Source organism: Arachis ipaensis, chromosome B04, assembly GCF_000816755.2.
Source record: "Arachis ipaensis cultivar K30076 chromosome B04, Araip1.1, whole genome shotgun sequence".
Taxonomy (NCBI): Eukaryota; Viridiplantae; Streptophyta; class Magnoliopsida; order Fabales; family Fabaceae; genus Arachis; species Arachis ipaensis.
In genome coordinates, this window is record NC_029788.2 from 96,285,068 (window position 1) to 96,304,682 (window position 19,615).

The 19,615-nt window shown below is 34.9% G+C and overlaps 1 protein-coding gene and 1 long non-coding RNA gene across 2 annotated transcripts; one reads left to right on the forward strand and one right to left on the reverse strand.

Annotated features, from left to right (window-relative positions):
* On the reverse strand, positions 12,538-13,441 carry LOC107639496. Its single transcript, XR_001620169.2, has 2 exons — positions 12,977-13,441; positions 12,538-12,893 (listed from the first exon to the last, which is right to left on the reverse strand). It is a non-coding gene; the product is annotated as an uncharacterized LOC107639496 (long non-coding RNA).
* Positions 14,817-15,517, forward strand: LOC110270710 (tetratricopeptide repeat protein 1-like). Its single transcript, XM_021120194.1, has 2 exons — positions 14,817-15,071; positions 15,388-15,517. Exons 1-2 carry the CDS (start codon positions 14,927-14,929, stop codon positions 15,492-15,494), a joined length of 252 nt encoding a protein of 83 aa, XP_020975853.1. The 5' UTR covers positions 14,817-14,926; the 3' UTR covers positions 15,495-15,517.

Here is a 19,615-nt window from a genome sequence, read left to right on the forward strand (position 1 = left end):
GTGTTTGAACCTCATTACTTGTGTTTGTAACTGATTGTTTGGCTTGTAGAAATTGGATGTTGATTGAGTTGTTTGGGCCTGAGGCCGTGGCTGGTACATTTGAGGTCTAGTTCTGTATAAAGTATCTAACTGGTTCAGCATAGACTTAATGAACCTATACTTGGAACAGTTTGATCATTCATACAGTCTAAGAAAACTTTTAAGAAGGTATTTTGGATAATTAACTAATACTTTTAATGAAGGTATTTGATTTTTGGATGTCTTGGTTTTCAAAAAGATTCATAAGGCGAGCGATGATTACTGCGGATGAAAATAGTTTTCTTTTAAATATCTCTGAACGAACTTAACTATTTGCATTTTATTCGTTACTTTTACGGCATTCTCGACCTCTACTGAGAACTTGTGGTTTGGTTCTCACCCCCAAATTTTTCACCCTTTCAGTGACAGGTTTGAAGACGCAATATGAAGCTGCAAGCGATTAGTAGGCTTTCTATGTGATTTTAATTGCTTTCATAGAGTCCCCTCGCTATTGTCCCTTGAGATTTTGTTACACAGAGGGGTAGATATGATATGTTGTATTCAAGTTTCTTTTGATTTCTTTTATATAACACTTATTATTAATAGTATTTATGTAATTATTATTTGTTGAAAATCTTTGAAACATGACTTTAATGAATAAAAACAAAATTTTTCGGTATTTTCTTAAAAAGTGAAACGTGATATCGACATAAAGACTCAGTAATTAAATAGTTAATACTAGAAAAGGTTACGTAATGTTCTTACTAGCAGAAATACCCTAACTTAAGCAAGGTATTTTACTAGACGGGACGTTACAATATGGTATCAGAGCAGTCCTTCCTGTAGAGTCTTGGGAGTGGACTGACTATACTTCACTGCATACTCTGAGTGTCTGTCATACTTTATGGCTTGTTCTGATGACAAGAGTTTATGTTTTGTATGCATGACTGTCTGATGATTAATGCTATTAGTTTACCATTGCATACCTCATGGTATCAACTTTGACCAACTTAATACTAATAATTTATGTATATGGAAACACTAATGAATTATCATAGACAAAGTAGAAATGATAGGTAACGCAAATCACGAGGTTTTGGAGAACGTTAGAAATTAAATTGTAGAGATTAGTTTCGTTTCGACGTATGATCTTTATTCGTGCTTGACGTTATCTCTTTTCTTATCAATTGCATTGAAATCTCTAGTTCTTGATCTCTTTCTTGGAATGTGTTTTGGATATTTTTCTGCCATATCTTGTCATTCATATATATCCTTACTTGATTATGTTCCTAATTGTTGTTTGAATCTTTAGGGAACATTTAACTTTGACACTGTTCATAAATCCTGTATTTCTTGATTTGATCTTGAATTCGTTTTAGCGCAACGCATAATCCTTGATTCCTGAACCATTCGAAATCTTAAGAGTTGCGATTTGTAGCAAGCTAGTTATTCGATTTGATTCTCCTGTTTCATGTTCTACAACTTATGCTTACCCTGCTTATATTATAACCATTGACTTTATACTCCTCTACAAGAATGATGAAAACTTTGATATTGTTTTGATGCAATATATCAATGCTAGTAGTTTCTCCTGAAATTCTTATTTTGAAATCTCTTTTGAAAATAGTTCTATTTTGATTCTTTTTCTGTTTAATTATGATTGTAACCATTCTTTGAATTCTGAATACGACAGCCTTTAATTTTATAAGTACTTTCCTACAAGAAATGAATAATTTCTTCATATAGTTAAAGCATGTTTCTTTCTAAAAGTACTACTTACTCATTATTTAATTTTACAAGAATACTTTACCTTATATTTTCTCATTTGAACATAATTTGATCCTTTTTCAATTCGAATATATATACCTGATTATGTACTTATGTATTCCTCAAACTTTCTGAAGTAGGATTTTTGCTTTCATTCCAGTTAATTTTCATTTAATAAACTTCACCCAATTTATTTAATTTGAATTTGATTGAGCATACCATAACATTTGTACTTTGTTTAGTTATTTTGAAAAATGTTGGATTTATATATTTTCTTTTGAAAAAGATAAACTAATGCCCTCTATTTCGAGTTGAAGTTGTTCTAAATTGTTGTACTATTTTTCCTAATAATGTTCATATCGAAACTCCTCGATTCAAAATTCTTTCTGAAGTTTTTGACTTAACTCTCCTTACGATACATTTCATTATTTATATACATCCTTGTTTGTTGATGATCTCACGTATTCCTTCAAATCCTTGCAAAATACCATCATTGTCCAACTGCGAACTTGAGTATTCTTCCGATTTCTCGCAAAAACCTTTCGTGCCGTTTGTTCTTCTCCTCTCAAGTTTAGTATTTCCTATGTGTTAGTTTTTAGGGATGTGATTTGTGCACGCAAAAAGAGAATTTGGTAAGTGTGCGAAGTTATAAGGAGTTATGGCGTTTTGAGGCGACCAGAGGAAGTGATCATGCTTTGTTAAGAGTTCTGAACGAATATTATGCCCATTTGGTTTTGGATTTTGAAATTTGGTTTGAGTCAAGTTATTTTTATCAACTTTTGCATCACCTAATATATTTTCTTCTATGTTTATATATATTTTTTTGAATAAATGAGCTCAACACAGTAATGTGGAGCGACAGACAAAGAACTCAGATAACAAAGCAACAAACAATATGAACAGAATTCTTGTTGTTATCTTCGGCATTGCCATCAACAACAGAAGGGATCCGCACTACGCCACTCTCTATAATTGGTCAAAGATTTGTGAAACACCTCTTGAACACCTGCTTCCTTGTTGTTAAATATCCGTCCGTTTCTCTCAAGCCAAACATTCCATATGACTGCAAAAAAACATATGAGCCACTTGTTGCGCTCCTCTTTCTTGCTAATGACACCCGTCCAACTCTCAAAGTGCTCTTTCAGTGAACCCGGAACAGACCACAACCTCCCAAATTCAGATAGTCATTCACACCACACCTGCCAGGTAAACTCACAACCAAGAAACAAGTTGTGAATATGTTCCACTAATTGCATATCTTGGACCCAAGTCTTAAAATCTTCTGAAGACGCTGTTAATCTGTTCTGATCTTTCCTCTCTTCAATCTGTATAACCTCACTAAAATCTCTCATGTAGCATATCGGGACTTGACATAACCCGGCTAAAAAGCTCAGTTCCTCCCACACAGCCAGTTTCTCCACTCTAGTATGAGCACCATATACTAAACAGAAAGCACAATTGAATTCATTTTTTGATAGGACTCCTTCAATACATAACCATCTCTCCCCTTTATAACAGTTATTCATTTTAAACAACAATTCATCCCACATTAATAATAGACCTCTGGATGAACCTTCCGACCCTACAAACTCCCACCCCACAGCATCACTCCCCCAAATATTAGCTATATCAAACTTAGTCACAATTTGCATTTTAGTTTCAACCAAACCTAACATATTCAGTTTTTGCTTTTTTTTAATTCTTTCACCATACTCGACTTTCCAACACCCCGCAACCCCCTAACATTCCAAGTGCTAAAAATCATTTTAAAATATTATTACACACCTTTTTCAATTTTTTGGCTCTTCATCTTCGTGCCTTCTCTTTCTGCTTTGCCAACCTCCTTTTTTGAGCTAGTGCTTCGTTCTGTTCTTGAAGAATGGCCATGATGTCTTCTTCGTCGTTGTACTGCACTGCTCCAGAATCAACCGCCAATTCTCACGTCTTCCTGTTTTCAAGCATCTGCTCCTCCCGTTCCAAATCTTTTATTTTACTGTTTCCCTGTTTTTCGGCGTCAGTATCCACCACACCCCCGGGCCCAGTACTGCATCCATCAAGTCCCGTACCACCGACTGTTATACAGTCACCCATGGCGTCTCTTCCATTCTTGACAATGCTTTGTTGAAGGTCCGTAGTACGACTAGTATCTATCCGGGTCACTACAGGTTTGTCCACGGCTTTCTCCCCTGGCCCACCATCCCTTGGAGATTGAAACCTCACTATCGGCATCACTAGTCGGCTCACCTCATCCGTCGTGCACTCCATGAGGGTGGTTTCCGTCGGGCGAAGCTCAAGCGCAACCTTCACCGTCGCAGGCCCGCAATCATACTCGCCTCCACGATCCCATCGCTGTTCCACGGTTCTGAGCTTTCCGTTGCCGACCGAATCAGGCATACTGTCCCGGATTTGATTCGCCTGATCCACCTAATTCTGTGTAGTGTCGCAAATCCCAGGAGTGGGTGAGAGCTCAACCCGACTTGGAGTGACCCGATCCGCATCCACCAACACCAGCCCACCACGTCCAGCATCTTCAATATGCAACAGGCTTCTATTTAAGCTAGTTGGGCTCAATCTACCTCTATTTGCACAATTTGCACAAAACACTCTATTGGGCCAGCCAACAAGCTTTTTTTGCTGTCCTGTTTCCCTCCAATAGTTACCTTTCTTTAGCCCATCAATGATGTAATCCCAAGTAATAGTATTTTCGGATTCAGCATCATTTATTAGCAAATCATTATATCCCCTCAAATCAGCACTTCCTTCTAAATTAGGATCATCCATTTCTTTTGATTTTTAAAATTGAATTGAATTGCAATAACTCCATTCATTCAATATGTTCTCAAAAATTACTACTCTACCCTCGTCCACTTCTTCTTTTCTTGGCACCGCCGTCATCAGCTCAACCACCGAATCCCTGCTTGCCACCGGCACTATGGTGCTCGAACTGCTAGCAACCAAATTCTCGCATGATTTTAGGGGACAAGAATTGTCTACCTCTCGAAGCTTACATTCCCGACCGTAACTCTCCTGCCCCACCTCTTTAACTAGGACGTCGAATCTACTAGTTCCAATTGTGATGTGAATCCACTCTTTAATTGTGTCCATAATACAAGTATCGATTTGTACCCGTCCCACACTGAACGACAGGCATGATTCCGTAGCTTCGTCGCACCCAATAACTTCTCCCCAATGGCTTCCTATTATCTTGAACGTCTCTGCTGACCACGTGTGCAGAGGGACCCCAAAGCACTCTAACCATACCCTTCAAGTTTCACTACGCTCCTCCTCATCCCATCTCCAGACGTTATGAAAAAGTTGAAGCAAGTTATTCATTTTGAACGTGTAGGCTTCTTCTGCACTCAAAACGCTGTCAAAGGTCATGAGTGCTTTGTAGGCTCCAAGTTCTCGTACTTATACAACCTGAGGGAAGTTCTTTCCAATTATAGTCTTCAAGGATCTATAGTCAATAGCCTTCGTAGTTCCGCCTATTAGACTCCTCTGTAGCCATTCAAGATTCTCCTTTGCCACAGGAACCTCCATCTTCTTTGTCCACTCATTGCCATGTGGATCTTCTTTTTTCCCTGCTTCTACCTGTCTCCTACGCTCTTCGATACTCTTCCCTGAAACTTTCAGACCCTCCTCATGTTGAGATTGATGATGAGCAATTTTTCGGCCATCGCCCTCCACTTCATGCCTCTTAACATTCTCCACTTCATTTGTTCGTCTATACCTCGCTTCTCCTACTGAAACAACCTTTCCTCGTAACCTCATTCTATTCATCTCCGCAATAGTTTTTGTGGCTTCACCCTTCGTTGTATACCAGATGAACGCAAAAATGTACATATTACCATTTTTTTGTTTTTGTGAAAGATAAATATCATTTATTCGGCCAGTCCAGTTGAACAAGTGGTACAGTTCCCTCTTTGATATGTCTTCAGGAAGATGATCTACAAAGATAAAGAACGATTCGTTTTCCAACCTACAGTACTCTTCTCGATTCCAAACCCTCGGATCTCTACGAAATTGCCTAATTCTACCCCTCCCTGTGTTTCCCACCCCCTCTCTCTCTCCCTCTCTCTCATCTCATCTCATCTCATCTCATCTCACATAACTGATCAGAGTTTTTAAAACTTCTTCTATGTTTATGTAATATGATTTTCTTGGTATCTTTAAAATATTCAAGAGGGGATGTGAATATAAATCTTTTCCCCATCTTATATCAATTTTCGAGAACAAAAATTTTGTAAGATAGATAGAATGTAACATCTCGCATTTTTAAAAATCTAAATATTGATAAATTGTGATTTTATCTTATTTATTAGAAATAATGAAATATATTTGGAGATAAATTCATTTTGAATCAATTAATATTCTTAAGTAATTTTATTATAATTAAATATTTTGTATAATTTTAGTAATTGAAAAATAAAAAAGAATTGTACAATTTAATTTAAGTAATTTTTATTATGAAAAAATTATGACTTATTTTATTAAATTGAACTCTTATTTTATAAACTAATCTATTAAGAGTAATTAAATTAGTTTTATTAATATTTAAAGTTAAGTTAATTAATATTCTTATGTAATTTTTATAATTGGTAATTTCATATGATTTGAAAATAAAATTTAGTAATGGAAGTATCATATAATTTAATTTAGGTTATTGTTATTTTGGGTTGAATTTTATAAAATGTGACTAGTATGTTCATTTTATAATTTAAATTAAAAATAATTATTTGAGCTCATTGATAAATTAGTAAATAAAGTTCTGTGTTTCAAAAGAAATTTTCATAATATTATGGTTGAATCTTAAAATGTTATACTATCTTGAATATTTTATAAAATTCGTGATATTTGTACATATTTTACTCTAACCCAATCCTATATTTCTTATTTTATACGTATTGTTATTATCTAATACATATACTCTCTGACCTAGCACGCACCCACACACGTACTCCACACTCGTTCATTAGTTATTAGGCCACTCTTATTGTTTCCTCACCACTCATTCACGGTTAAACTCCTACCACATACACACAATACATATTACAGAAGAGAGAAGGGGGAATCGGGAAAGCAGAAGGGAAGGCGAGGGAGAAGAGCGCACCGCCCAGCTCACTGCCGTGGAGCTGTCGCCTTGAGCATGCCGTCGTCAAGATCGCCCTGTCACGAGCAAGAAGAGAGCGAGCCAGAGAAGAGGAAGAACGCTGAAGAACAGAGACTGATGGGAAGGAGGGTAACACCGTTGCTGTAGGGTAAGCCGTCGGAGCCACTACCGTCGCCTTCGTGCCTTTCCGTGGCTGCTACTGCCGCCAAACCCATCGCTATCGCCGTTCCGGTTCCAATTCTTTCATTTTCAAAACTGTAACCCCTTTCACCCTTGTTCTGTTTTAAATTTTGTTTCTCTGCTACGTTCCTGTTTTACTCATGGTAGCATATATCTTTAATTTAGTTCAGCCCCTTTGCTTCACCTGTTTCTCTACTGCAATCATCTGGAATACTGGCATTGATGCTATTACGAATCTGTTAAGAGTTGCTGTCGGTGAGTCCGATATTACTTCTTTAATTCTGGAGTGATCTTTTCCTTGATTACGATCTATTTACACATTTTATTATCACTACTATGCTTGTTCTGAGTCGATTATGGTACATACCTTGTTTTGAAATCCCCAGGGCAGTAATTGCTTTTAATTCCTATCCAATTTAGATCCTCTGTTTTGCTGCAACTAAGGTTATGTGAGAGCTAACGCTGCTGATGTCCTGATTGTGTTAAAACACAAGGTTGCTGCTATCTCAGTTGAATTTGTTGAGAGGTTGGTAGTGGCCTAGCTAGCTGTTTCGCCGTAACTTCGCCTCCGATTTCTTTTAATTGTGATATCGAAATAGGGGGTTTAACTTAAACGATTTTAATTTAAGAATGCCCGCAAAGTTTACTGGATAATTGCAAATAGGTTTAATTATGGTGAATAATTGAGTGATTATATGAATATTGAATTGTGATTGGAATATTGATTGAATGCGTTGATTTTATGAGATTGATTATGCGTGGACTATGAGTGGTTTGAAGAGAGATTATTGTGAATTCTGTATTTTGATGGATTAAATTGATATTGTTGCTGTTGAACTGGTTATTTGATTATTGTAACGAACTTAATTGGTGAGTGATTGGAGTTTGGTTTTAGAGAATATTTGGAAGGCTGAATCTTAAAATGTTGAAAATATGAGTTTTGAAATTAAACGGCAACTTTGAAGGTGAATAAGTAATTTAATAGTGATTGAAATGATAAGAGAGTAAGAGTTAACTAAACTATATTAAGTGTATTTGTTAAGATTTAATTTTGAAGGTTTCGTATTAACTAGAACATTAATTATAATATTTCAAAGTTAAATCGTTGGATCTGATTTTCTGCATTATTTTAAATGAAGTTAGAAACTTTAAAAATCTATAACTAATTCTGTAATGATCGGAATTGCATGGAATCAAGTCTGGATTAAGCTTTGGAATATACGGAGCTGGACTGGTGAATTTGAGACTTTTTCATTAAGTTTATGATTTATGGTGAATTTTTGAATTATGGATGTCAAATCTGATTTTTCTGCAAAATGCTTAACACAACAGCAGCTTGTTTCCTCTATTGGAAATTCTTCGTATTGAATTTTGAAATAAAATCAATTTTGAATGAAACTTTAGTCTTATCACTTTAATTTCATAAAAATTCAGAAATTTTGGAATTGTGGTTTTAAAGATATGGATTTTTGAAATAAGATGCATTATGCAGTTAAAATTAGATTTTGTTTTCTAAGTCAGTAACTTTGAGACTTTATAATTTTTTATTCTGAACTGATATTGAGATACAATTCATTGGAGGTGAAAGTTGAATATGTTTAGCATATATGATTTAAATTTCAGGGTTTTTCATTTTTTAATGAGTGAGTTATAGGACTTGGAAGAGGATATGTTCATTTGCTTTTTAAACAGAATTCTGCAGGAAACTACTGAACTTCCAAGTTACATAACTCCATTTAACTTGGATTTTATATTGAATTTCGAACATCACATGCTGCGCTGTTTTCTGGTTTTTAAGACACTGAACAGTCACAATTTTGCTTCTATTTGAGTAAGCGAAAAATTATGATTTTTGGTTTAATAGAAATCTTAATCCGATACCGTCGCGTGGACATAGAGCTTGTGCAATTCCGAGTTCATTTGGTATTTTAAAAACAAAATTGAGATTTGGCTGCCGATGTTGTTTTGGTGGCTACCTTGGCTATGGAATTTAAGAGATAGATTTTCTATACTATTATCAAATGTTTTTTAAAACATATTGTTATAACAATTGCTGATAAAAAACTGGTGAAATGTTGAGGAAAAGGAAATCCGTAAAGGTGGTTAAGTCCTATTTTCAGAGAAGATCATGTCCAAATTTTTTATGAAAGTATAAGGACTTAATCAAAATGAATATTTAAGGCTTGTTTAATGATAATAACTTCAATGATTCTTTTGAGAAGAGATATTTGGTTTGAGGTTGTTGGCAGAGACGTGGGTTTTGTCTCGCTTGCATATTTACGATTATAAAAGAGAAAAGAGTAATCAGAGTAAAGTAAAGAGATACAGAGAAAAGAGTAACCAAAGCATAGAATAATATAACAGAGATATTTGTTTGTATGATTATTGCTTGTAGCAACCCAAAGTTCTGTAGGGAATCTAATATACCTACAGCTATTTTCCGTTTCCCAGAACAGAGCAGAGTATATATATTTTCCTGCGAGTAGAAAGCAAAGGCTGTCTCAACAAAGTGGCTATTATTATATGCGCATTTATTAGGAACGGAAAATCGTGGACTCGTGACCGGATCAATGTCGGAATTGTGGACAGCTAACCGACACATGAACTCATGGCCTGTACTAGGACTAGACATTCATCATATACATCTATGTGACATTGGGTGTGCATATTGTAATTGATTTGTCTATGTGAATAATTCTGTTTAACTGCTAATTACTGTACTTGATGTAATTGCTCTTGATTGTGTCTGAACCTCGTTACTTGTGTTTGTAACTAATTGTTTGGATTGTAGAGATTAGATGTTGATTGAATTGTTTGGGCCTGAGGCTGTGGTTAGGATGTTTGAGGTCTAGTTCTGTATAAAGTATCTGACTGGTTCAGCATAGACTTAATGAACCCTTGGTACAGGTTAATCATTCATACAGTCTATGAAAATTTTTAAGATTTTTATAAAAAAAAAAGATATGGGTCTACGATTTTGGATAATTAACTGATACTTTTAAAACCACACGTTCTCAGTAGAGGTCGAGAATGTCGTGAAAGTAAAAAATAAAGCGCAAATAGTTAATTTTGTTCAGATATTTAAAAGAAACTATTTTCATTTCTAGTAATTAGCGCTCGCTTTATGAATCCTTTTGAAAAACCAACGGTCAAACATCCAAAATCAAATACCTTCTTTAAAAGTATCAGTTAACTATACAAAATTCTAAACCCATGTTTTTCTTTATAAAAATCTTAAAAGTTTCCTAAACTATATGAATGACCAATCTGTTCCAAGTATAGGTTCATTAAGTCTATGATGAACCAGTTTGATTTTTCGTATAGAACTAGACCTCAAAGATACCAGCCACAGCCTCAGGCCCAAACAACTCAATCAACATCCAATTACTACAATCCAAACAATCGGTTACAAACACAAGTAATGAGGTTCAAACACAATCAAGAGCAATTAAATCAAGTATAACAATTAGCAATTAAACAGAATTATTCACATAGGCAAACCAATTTCAATATGCACACTCAAACAATGTCACATAGATGCATATGATGAATGTCTAGTCTTAGTACAGGCCATGAGCTCATGTGTCGGTTAGCACACGCATTCCCGACATTTATCCGGTCACAAGTCCACGATTTCCCGGATACAATTTTCCGTTCAAATAAATGCACATATAATTATTAGCAGTTCTATTGAGACAACATCTGCTTTCTACTTGTAGGAAATATATACTCTTGGGAACGAAAAATTGCTCTTGGGTTGTCTCAGGGCAACAGAGAAATAAACAAACATCTATTGGGTTGCATTAAGCAACAAATAAATAAACAAACATCTCTTAGGTTGCCTCAAGCAACAAATAAATAAGCGAATATCTCTTGGGTTGCCTCAAGCAACAGATAAATAAACAAATATCTCTTTGTTATATTACTCTTTTTTCTGTATCTCTTTACTCTGCTCTAATATCTCTTTTCTCTGTATCTCTTTACTCTACTCTGATTACTCTTTTCTCAAAAGAATTGTTGAAGTTATCATCAAGCCTTAAATTTATTTTAATTAAATTCTTATACTTTTATAAAAATTTGGACATAATCTCTTCTAAAAATAGGACTTAACCACCCTTACGGATTCCCTCTTTCTCAACATTTCACCAACCTTTTATCAGCAATTGCCATAACAATATATTCTCAAAAACATTTGATAATAGTATAAAAATCAATTCTTGAATCTCATACCCAAGGTGGTCACCAAAACAATCATCGGCAGTCAAATTACAATCTTGTTTTTAAAATATTAAATGAACTCGGTATTGCACAAACTTTATATCCATACGACCGTCTTGGATTAAGCTTTTTATTAAATTAAAAATCATAATTTTTCGCTTACTCTAACTTCGGGAATAGAAAAAAAAATCGTGACTGCTCTGCATTGCTTAAAAACCAAAAAACAGCAACAGCATGTGATATTCAAAATTTAATATAAAATCCAAGTTAAATCCAATGGCCCTAAAAATTAATATGGTTCAACTTCACTCATCCAGGTTTCCTTTCCCGTTGATTCCAGGTCAATATCATTTTTTAATGAAGGAGTTATGTAACTTAGGAGTTGAGTAATTTTCTGCAGAATTCTATTTTAGAAATCATTGAACATAACCTTTTCCAAGTCCCATAACTCCCTTATTAAAACATAAAAAACCCTGAAATTTAAATCATATATGCTAAACATACTCAACTTTCACCTCCAATTGATTGCATTTCAATATCACTCTAGAATTAAAAATTATAAAGTCACAAAGTTACTGACTTAGAAAACAGAACCTGATTTTTACTGCATAAAGCATCTTATTTCAAAAATCCATATCTTTAAAACCGCAACTCCAACAATTCTGAGTTTTTATGAAATTAAAGTAAAAGGACTAGAGTTTCATTTAAAATTGGTTTCATTTCGAAATTCAAACGGGAGAATTTTCCGTAGATGAAACAAGTTGCTGTTGTGTTAAACATTCGGCAGAAAAATCAGATTTGACATCCACAATTCAAAAATTCACCATAAATCATAAGCTTAACAGTAAGGTTTCAAATTCACCACTCCAGCTCCTTATATTCCCAAGCTTAATCCAGACTTGGTCCCATACAATTCCAATCATCACAGAATTAGTTATAAATTTTCAAAGTTTCTACTTCGTTTAAAAGTAATAAAGAAAATCAGATTTTATAATTCAACTTTGAAAAATCATAACTAATTCTCCAGTTAATAGGAAACCTTCACAATTAAATCTTAACAATTATACTTGTTATACTTTACTTAGCTTTTAATCTTTTATCATTTCAATCACTATTGAGTTACCGGCTCACTTTCAAAATTTGCCGTTCAATTCAAAATTCAGATTTTCAACAAATTAGTTGTTCAAGTTTTCAAAATTTAACAGCAATTACTCATAATAATTTAACAGCATTCACAGCAATTATTTGTCTAACAATTCACAATCCATATAATCAATCAATATCACTAACTTAACAATCCCAATCACATTTCAGCGTCACAATTCAACATCCATATAATCAATCAATTACTCATAATAATTATCCAATAAACCTTATGGCATTCTTTAATTAAAATCATCTAAGTTAAACCCCTTACCTTAGATTTGTCGAACCCATAGGAATTAACCGCGATAATCCCCTTTCTTTATCCTTAATTTTCAGCAGCGGCAGCAACCCTCAATACAGCCAGAGCAGCGGCAGTAGCCTCAACTCCTTCGGGGCAGCAACAACAGCAATAGCCGCGCCAATTATGATTGTCCCAGAGATGAATTAGCAATGACTAGAGCAAAACACATGCTACTGTAATTAGGGCAGGGATATAGCAGAAGGATAAATTGACAACAGAGCATGGAAGAAAGTTACAGGTTTCAAAAATTGGAAAAACTGGAATTAGAACAAGGAGGATGTTCGTCAAATCGAGAAATAGTGGCAGCAGCTGAACGGTGGCAGAATGGTGACTCCACGGTGGCGTGCAACTCGCCGGCGGCTGTTGCAGTGGCGGAGGTCCCCCTTCTCCTCTCCCGTCGCGTCACTCCTTCTCTTTCTCCCCTGTTAAACAGCGACGGTGATGGCTAGGGCTTCTCCCAGCAGTGGCTCCTCCGACGACAACGGTTCCATCAACGGCAGCGGCAGTGATGATGGTTCTCCGCGAAGACAACGACGGAGCAGAAAGTGTCAGCGAAGACCTCACGACTTTGACCCGACGTGGTGTGCGACGGCGAAGAGAATGGGGAAGACTTCCCTCGCGACAAGCTGGATCCCTCACTCTCCTCCTCTTCTCCCTCGTTCCTCTCCTCTCTTCCCCTCGAGCTCCCCGTTTCCTTTCTTCCCTTTCTGATTGTAAATTTAAGGATTTAGGAATTGTGATATATATAACATAAGAATTTGGTATTTAATTCTTTTTTTTATTTTATCCTATCTTTGTAAACTAAAACTAAAACTACGTATTCGATCATATTTTGTAAATTTTTCATTAATCGACGAGAGAGTTATATAACTCCTTCACTTTCAATCATAAAAGTGATTAAAAATAATTAAAATGTTTAATAATAAATATAAGCATTTTAATATAAGCATTTTATTATTTTTAAAACATCTACACAGAGGATTAACATTACAATAGAAAAATATTTTATTAAGTATTTTGAGTAATTTATTATTTGTATAAAAGTCGTGGCTCATTCAGCCACGCGTCAGCCTCACATTCATTTGAGTTAAAAAAAAAATAAAATGTAGTAACGCTTCACGCGTTTCTCTATCATCTCAGCTTCCCCCTTTCTCTTCTCTCTTCTTTAGTTGACGCGCCCCTCTTCCGCCCACTACATCTCAAAAAAACCCCAAACTCCTTTCTTCCCTTGGTTCTCTTTCGATGGGGTTTGCTGTCCATCTGGGTCAGATCTCCTCTCTGGTGGTGGTTGATGTAGCTCTCTGGATTATGATGTATATGTGGTCGGGTGTGCTCTGCTTGTCTCTGCACTTTGGGTAGCTGGAGTTCAAAGCGCTGGGGTGGTGGTAGGTAAGGGTTTACAGAGATGAGATCCCATTTCTAGGAGTGAATTCTGAGAGATGAGATCCACAATCTGGTTTGTGTGTTGTTTTTCGTGGTCGCTACTTCTTCTTCATTTTTGTTGTTTCATTCAATTTAACGCCAAGGAAACTAACCTAATTTTGTTGGTTGCAGCTCAGGTCGTCAAAGTTGGAAATTGAAAAGGCGAGTTGAACATAGCCGATTAGCTGATTCGGGTAGGTAGCGTGGGTTGTTGTTCTGTTGTAGCTTATTCGTGCTTATTGTGTTACTTGAGTCGTGTATTAGGGCATAGAGCTTAATTTGTCGTGCTTATTCTGTTTCTCTGATTCTTTGGTTTTTTATCCTTTACAAGTGCTTTCGTTTTATTTAATTTAAGTTTTTTTGGATTGGTTGTGTCTGAGTGTCATATTGCATTTTCGATCCCAAAAGGAAGGATCTTTGGTTTTTTGGCTCAGATTTTAATATACATATTTATTATTACCAAAATGTAATTAGTCTGAGCAAAACATGAACCCAACTTGCTTAATTAAGAGGCCTTCTTAAAGTAAAAATATAATATGGGAGCTCACAAACTAGATACATTATGCATCCATCCGAAGGGCTATTTTTGGCAAACTAGACCCTTTTTAAGTGTGGTTCAACTCTTTCGTACCTCTTTTTTGATTTTTCAATCATATCTTTTGAAGTCATTTTAATCATAGATAAAGTTGGTATGGAATCTTGCATCATATTTGCCCTTTTATATTTGAAATTGATTAAGTCAAGAATCTAATTTCCTTTAACTTATGCTAAGCATATCCCAGGAAAAATATGACAACACAGTTAAAGAATGCACAAAAGCATTAGATCTGAATCCAGTGTACATTAAAGCTTTAGTAAGAAGAGGAGAAGCTCATGAAAAACTTGAACATTTTGAAGAAGCCATTGCTGGTAAGTTCAGATCTTATATTAGGGGTTATTATACTTTAAGCAGGACTTGAACTTTATTCTCTTTTGCACAGTAAGGGGGTAAGTGTAGTTTCTCAAACTGGAAAGGTGCCACTATTATGTGGTATTTGCCAACCTAGGGAAAGCCAGTAAGAGTATCATTAGGCATTCCTTATTGTTGGATCTTAATGAAGAAGTACATGTTTTGCATACTGATGCCATTCAGTTTTTTTTTTCCTTTTCGCATCATTGAGTTCATTCATACTATAATTTTTTCACTTTACTAATTTTAGTTATTTTTTTAAATATCAATTGACAGATATGAAAAAGATCTTAGAAATTGATCCCTCAAATGATCAAGCTAGGAAGGCCATCAGGCGACTTGAGCCGCTTGCTGCAGAAAAGCGGGAAACGATGAAAAGATGATTGGCAAGTTTCTGTTATCATATTTATCTTGGATTTCAATTATAGTTGCTATTGTATTATGTACTTTGCGTAGAATAGTGCATGGGCATTACTTCCATACATTACCTTGATCCTTCATGCATACATTTATAATTTGTTACCCAAATATGATGCTCTTTTCTTTATTTCTTCTTGCTGCTGCGAAACTACCATCAATGATGGAAAAACATCATGTCTTGGTTTCTGTGTATTTATTGGCACATTCATCTAGCTTTTTCGTCCATTCTTAAGATTTATTTGCAATCTTGTGGTTGAAATTGGTTAAGTCCATATGTTTGTTTAGTCAGATGAAACCCTTTTTGAAAGAAATTATTTTATCAAAGAAATTTATGGATGCCTTATTATGATATTTCTAAGCATGGGATATTTAGGTGATAGAAAGATATACTATTATTTTGAGTGATGTATGCAACTTTGGGTTTTCAGAGATTGCTTCGTTTTCACTTGTGTTGTTGGAGCTCTTGGTGGCTCTCTTTTTGGTTATGTTCTTGGTGTTTTAGGTCTCTTTCTTTTTCTCACCCTTATTTTCCTGTTTAATAGTTTTGTTTTTATTGAATCATCGTCTTTGAATTGCATCTTCTAATTTCTTTTTTTTTGTCACGCAAGGGGTCACCTTCAAGTGTTTATTTTTTTCGCCTCTCATTTTGGAATCGATTTTTATGTTAATTTTCTTTGGCCAAGGCACGTTTATTTCTCATGATAGTACAAACAACTTCAAACTGTATCATTTTCTTTCTTTGCAAAATATAGTTGCCAAATTAATCGTCAATGTTTCTTCACGAAATGATTTTGGTATTACTTAGACCGATAATGATAATAATACAACAACTCTATCTTTTTGTTCCAAATTGTATATACCTTTAAGGTGAATCATTTTGATCCTACTTATGTATGTGTAAATTATTTTTTGCTTGTTATTTTGTTGTTGTTTGTAATAAACTCTCTTTTGATTCAATGCGGTCTAGGAGTTGGAATGGCTCCGTCCCATCAGATTCTAGAGTTGAAAGGTACAATTTTTGGGGATTTCCTTTTTCCTTTCTTGATTTCACGCCTTGAGTGACTAGGATTTCTTATGCTTTCCTTAATATTAATATTGCAAGATAAATTAGGCTTTAAGATTTCAGACGTTCTTATTTATTTGAATTCTTCTGTATAATTTACTTTGACTTTTCTTTGCTAAAAGATTTAATCTCTAGAATAGAATTATTTTTCTGGTTGGATTAAAAAAAAAGAAAAATAATATTTTGGAATTTTGATCTTACTTGATGAATAATTTTGGATTAAATTGATTGATTTTTCATTTGTGATGTGTTAAATGTATATTTTTTGTTGGTGTCCTGCGTTTTTTTTTCATGCTTTGGTTTGCACTAGAGCTCTCAACTCTTATTATTCTAACTTAAATGATATACTTTTATGCATTTAATTTTAAAAATCTTCTATAGTAAAAAGTAAGAAATTCTATAAAGGTCAACCCAATGCACTTCTCTCTGTTTAATCTGTAACCATCAAAGATCTCATATTTGTCTTTTCATTGTCTCCTTTCATATCACTTACTTTTTTATCCTTTAATTTGTTATTATTATTAATTTTTTTAACCTTTGGTTTGTTTGTTTTTTTTTGTGTTAATTGGTAGATGGAAAATAGCAAGGCATTGTTGGAGATTGAGGTGAGTTTCATTATTTCTCAGTTTTGTGTTTTACTCAAAATTTTATTCTGCTTAGATGGGAGCAAATTTTTTATTTAGGAATTCTGCATCTCTCTGATTGTTTGATGTTATTGATTTTTGATATGGTGTTGTTGGTTGACTCGTGTGCAGTGAGATGATGGATCTTATGAGTTTAGTTTTTGAGTATTGTTTTTAAATTTTTTTTGAGACGTTGGTTTTGTTGTTGGATTTCTTTCTGTTGTGCTGGTTTTAGAGTTAAAACTTTCCCTTATGAGAAGAGAAGTGTCGCTATCCAGCGACAGCAACAGCAACTACTCCTCAATGGAAAGGAGATTAGGAATTTTGACGAGTTAAGAGCGATAGGTGAAAAAGGTGCCAGAATGGGCGTTTAACGTCGAAAAAGGTGCCAGTTCTGGCGTTTTACGCCAGAAAGTTTTAGGCTGACTTTAAACGCCAATTTAGGCCATCAAATCTCGGACAAAGTATGAACTATTATATAGTGATGGAAAGCCCAAGATGTCTACTTTCCAAAGCAATTGAGAGCGCGCCAATTGGACTTTTGTAGCTCAAAAAAATCTATTTCGCGTGTAGGAGGGTCAGAATCCAACAGCATATGCAGTCCTTTTTCAGCCTCTGAATCAGATTTTTGCTCAGGTCCCTCAATTTCAGCCAGAAAATACCTGAAATTACAGAAAAACACACAAACTCATAGTAAAGTCCAAAAATATGATTTTTGAATAAAAACTAATAAAATTATAATAAAAAGTAATTAAATCATATTAAAAACTATGTAAAAATAATGCCAAAAAGGATATAAATTATTCGCTCATCACAACACTAAACTTAAATTGTTGCTTGTCTCCAAGCAACTAAAAACAAAATAGGATAAAAAGAAGAGAATATACAATAAATTCCAAAATATCAATGAAGCTTAGTTCCAATTAGATGAGCGGAACTAGTAGCCTTTTTGCTTCTGATTAGTTTTGGCATCTAACTTTATCCTTTGAAGTTCAGAATGATTGGCATCCATAGGAACTCAGAATTCAGATAGTGTTATTGATTCTCATAGTTCAGTATGTTGATTCTTGAATACTGCTACTTTATGAGTCTTGGCCGTGACCCTAAGCATTTTGTTTTCCAGTATTACCACCAGATACATAAATGCCACAGACACATGACTGGGTGAACCTCTTCAGATTGTGACTCAGCTTTGCTAGAGTCCCCAGTTAGAGGTGTCCAGAGCTCTTAAGCACACTCTTTTGCTTTGGACCACGACTTTAACCACTCAGTCTCAAGCTTTTCACTTGGACCTTCATGCCACAAGCACATGGTTAGGGACAGCTTGATTTAGCCACTTAGGCTAGGATTTTTTTCCCTTTGGGCCCTCCTATCCATTAATGCTCAAAGCCTTGGATCCTTTTTACCCTTGCCTTTTAGTTTAAAGGATTACTGGCTTTTTCTGCTTGCTTGTCCTTTTTTTTTTCGCCAGCTTTGTGTTTTTCACTGCTTTTTCTTGCTTCAAGAATCAATTTTATGATTTTTCAGATTATCAATATTTCTCTTTTTCATTATTCTTTCAAGAGCCAACAATTTTAACATTCATAAACAACAAATTTAAAAATATGCACTGTTCAAGCATTCATTCAGAAAACAAAAGGTATTGCCACCACATCAAAATAATTAAACTAATTTCAAGATAAAATTCGAAATTCATGTACTTCTTGTTCTTTTGCAATTAAAAACATTTTTCATTTAAGAAAGGCGAAGGATTCATGGAATTATTCATAGCTTTACGACATAGACTCTAAACTTTATTGATCATGGGATAAAAATAAGACATAAAATAAACATAAAAGCAGACAAATAATAATAAAAGGAAGGAAATTAAAGACATAAAAATAAATGACTCTAATACTAATGCTTATGTGATTCTTAAAATAGGTTTCTAATAATAAAAGTTATCACAGAGTTAGGACTCAACAACCTTGATTTTGAGGGATAGGTGCTCCTTCAATCTGTGGGATGTCTGGCACTTCAAGGATCAGCTTCTGGCGCTTTAGTTCTTGTAACTCACGCCCATGCTTCTCTTATTCTCTGAGCAGTTTGCAGAGCATGCTGTTCTAATTTTGCTGCTCTTCTTTGAGTTGATCCATAGATTCTTGCAGCTTGTTGACAGATACTTCTAAGCGGGTCCAATAGTCAAATTGAGAAATTTCTGGGAGGAGCTCATGCGCCCTCCTCTTGATGAGGTTGTCTTGAACTTGAGGTCCATCTATCACCCTTTTGGTGATTGGGTGTTTGGTGCACGAAATTGTGATCATCAATGGCGCCAACAACTTGGTACGCACAATTGTAATCTCAACTCTTTGTCACAACTCCGCACAACTAACCAGCAGATGCACTGGGTCGTCCAAGT

Excerpts from the sequence above, each read along its gene's own strand:
- LOC110270710 (XM_021120194.1), top strand. The coding sequence starts at position 14,927 with ATGCTAAGCATATCCCAGGAAAAATATGACAACACAGTTAAAGAATGC. Across the intron at positions 15,072-15,387 it reads TTTTGAAGAAGCCATTGCTG|ATATGAAAAAGATCTTAGAA; the intron begins GTAAGTTCAGAT and ends ATCAATTGACAG.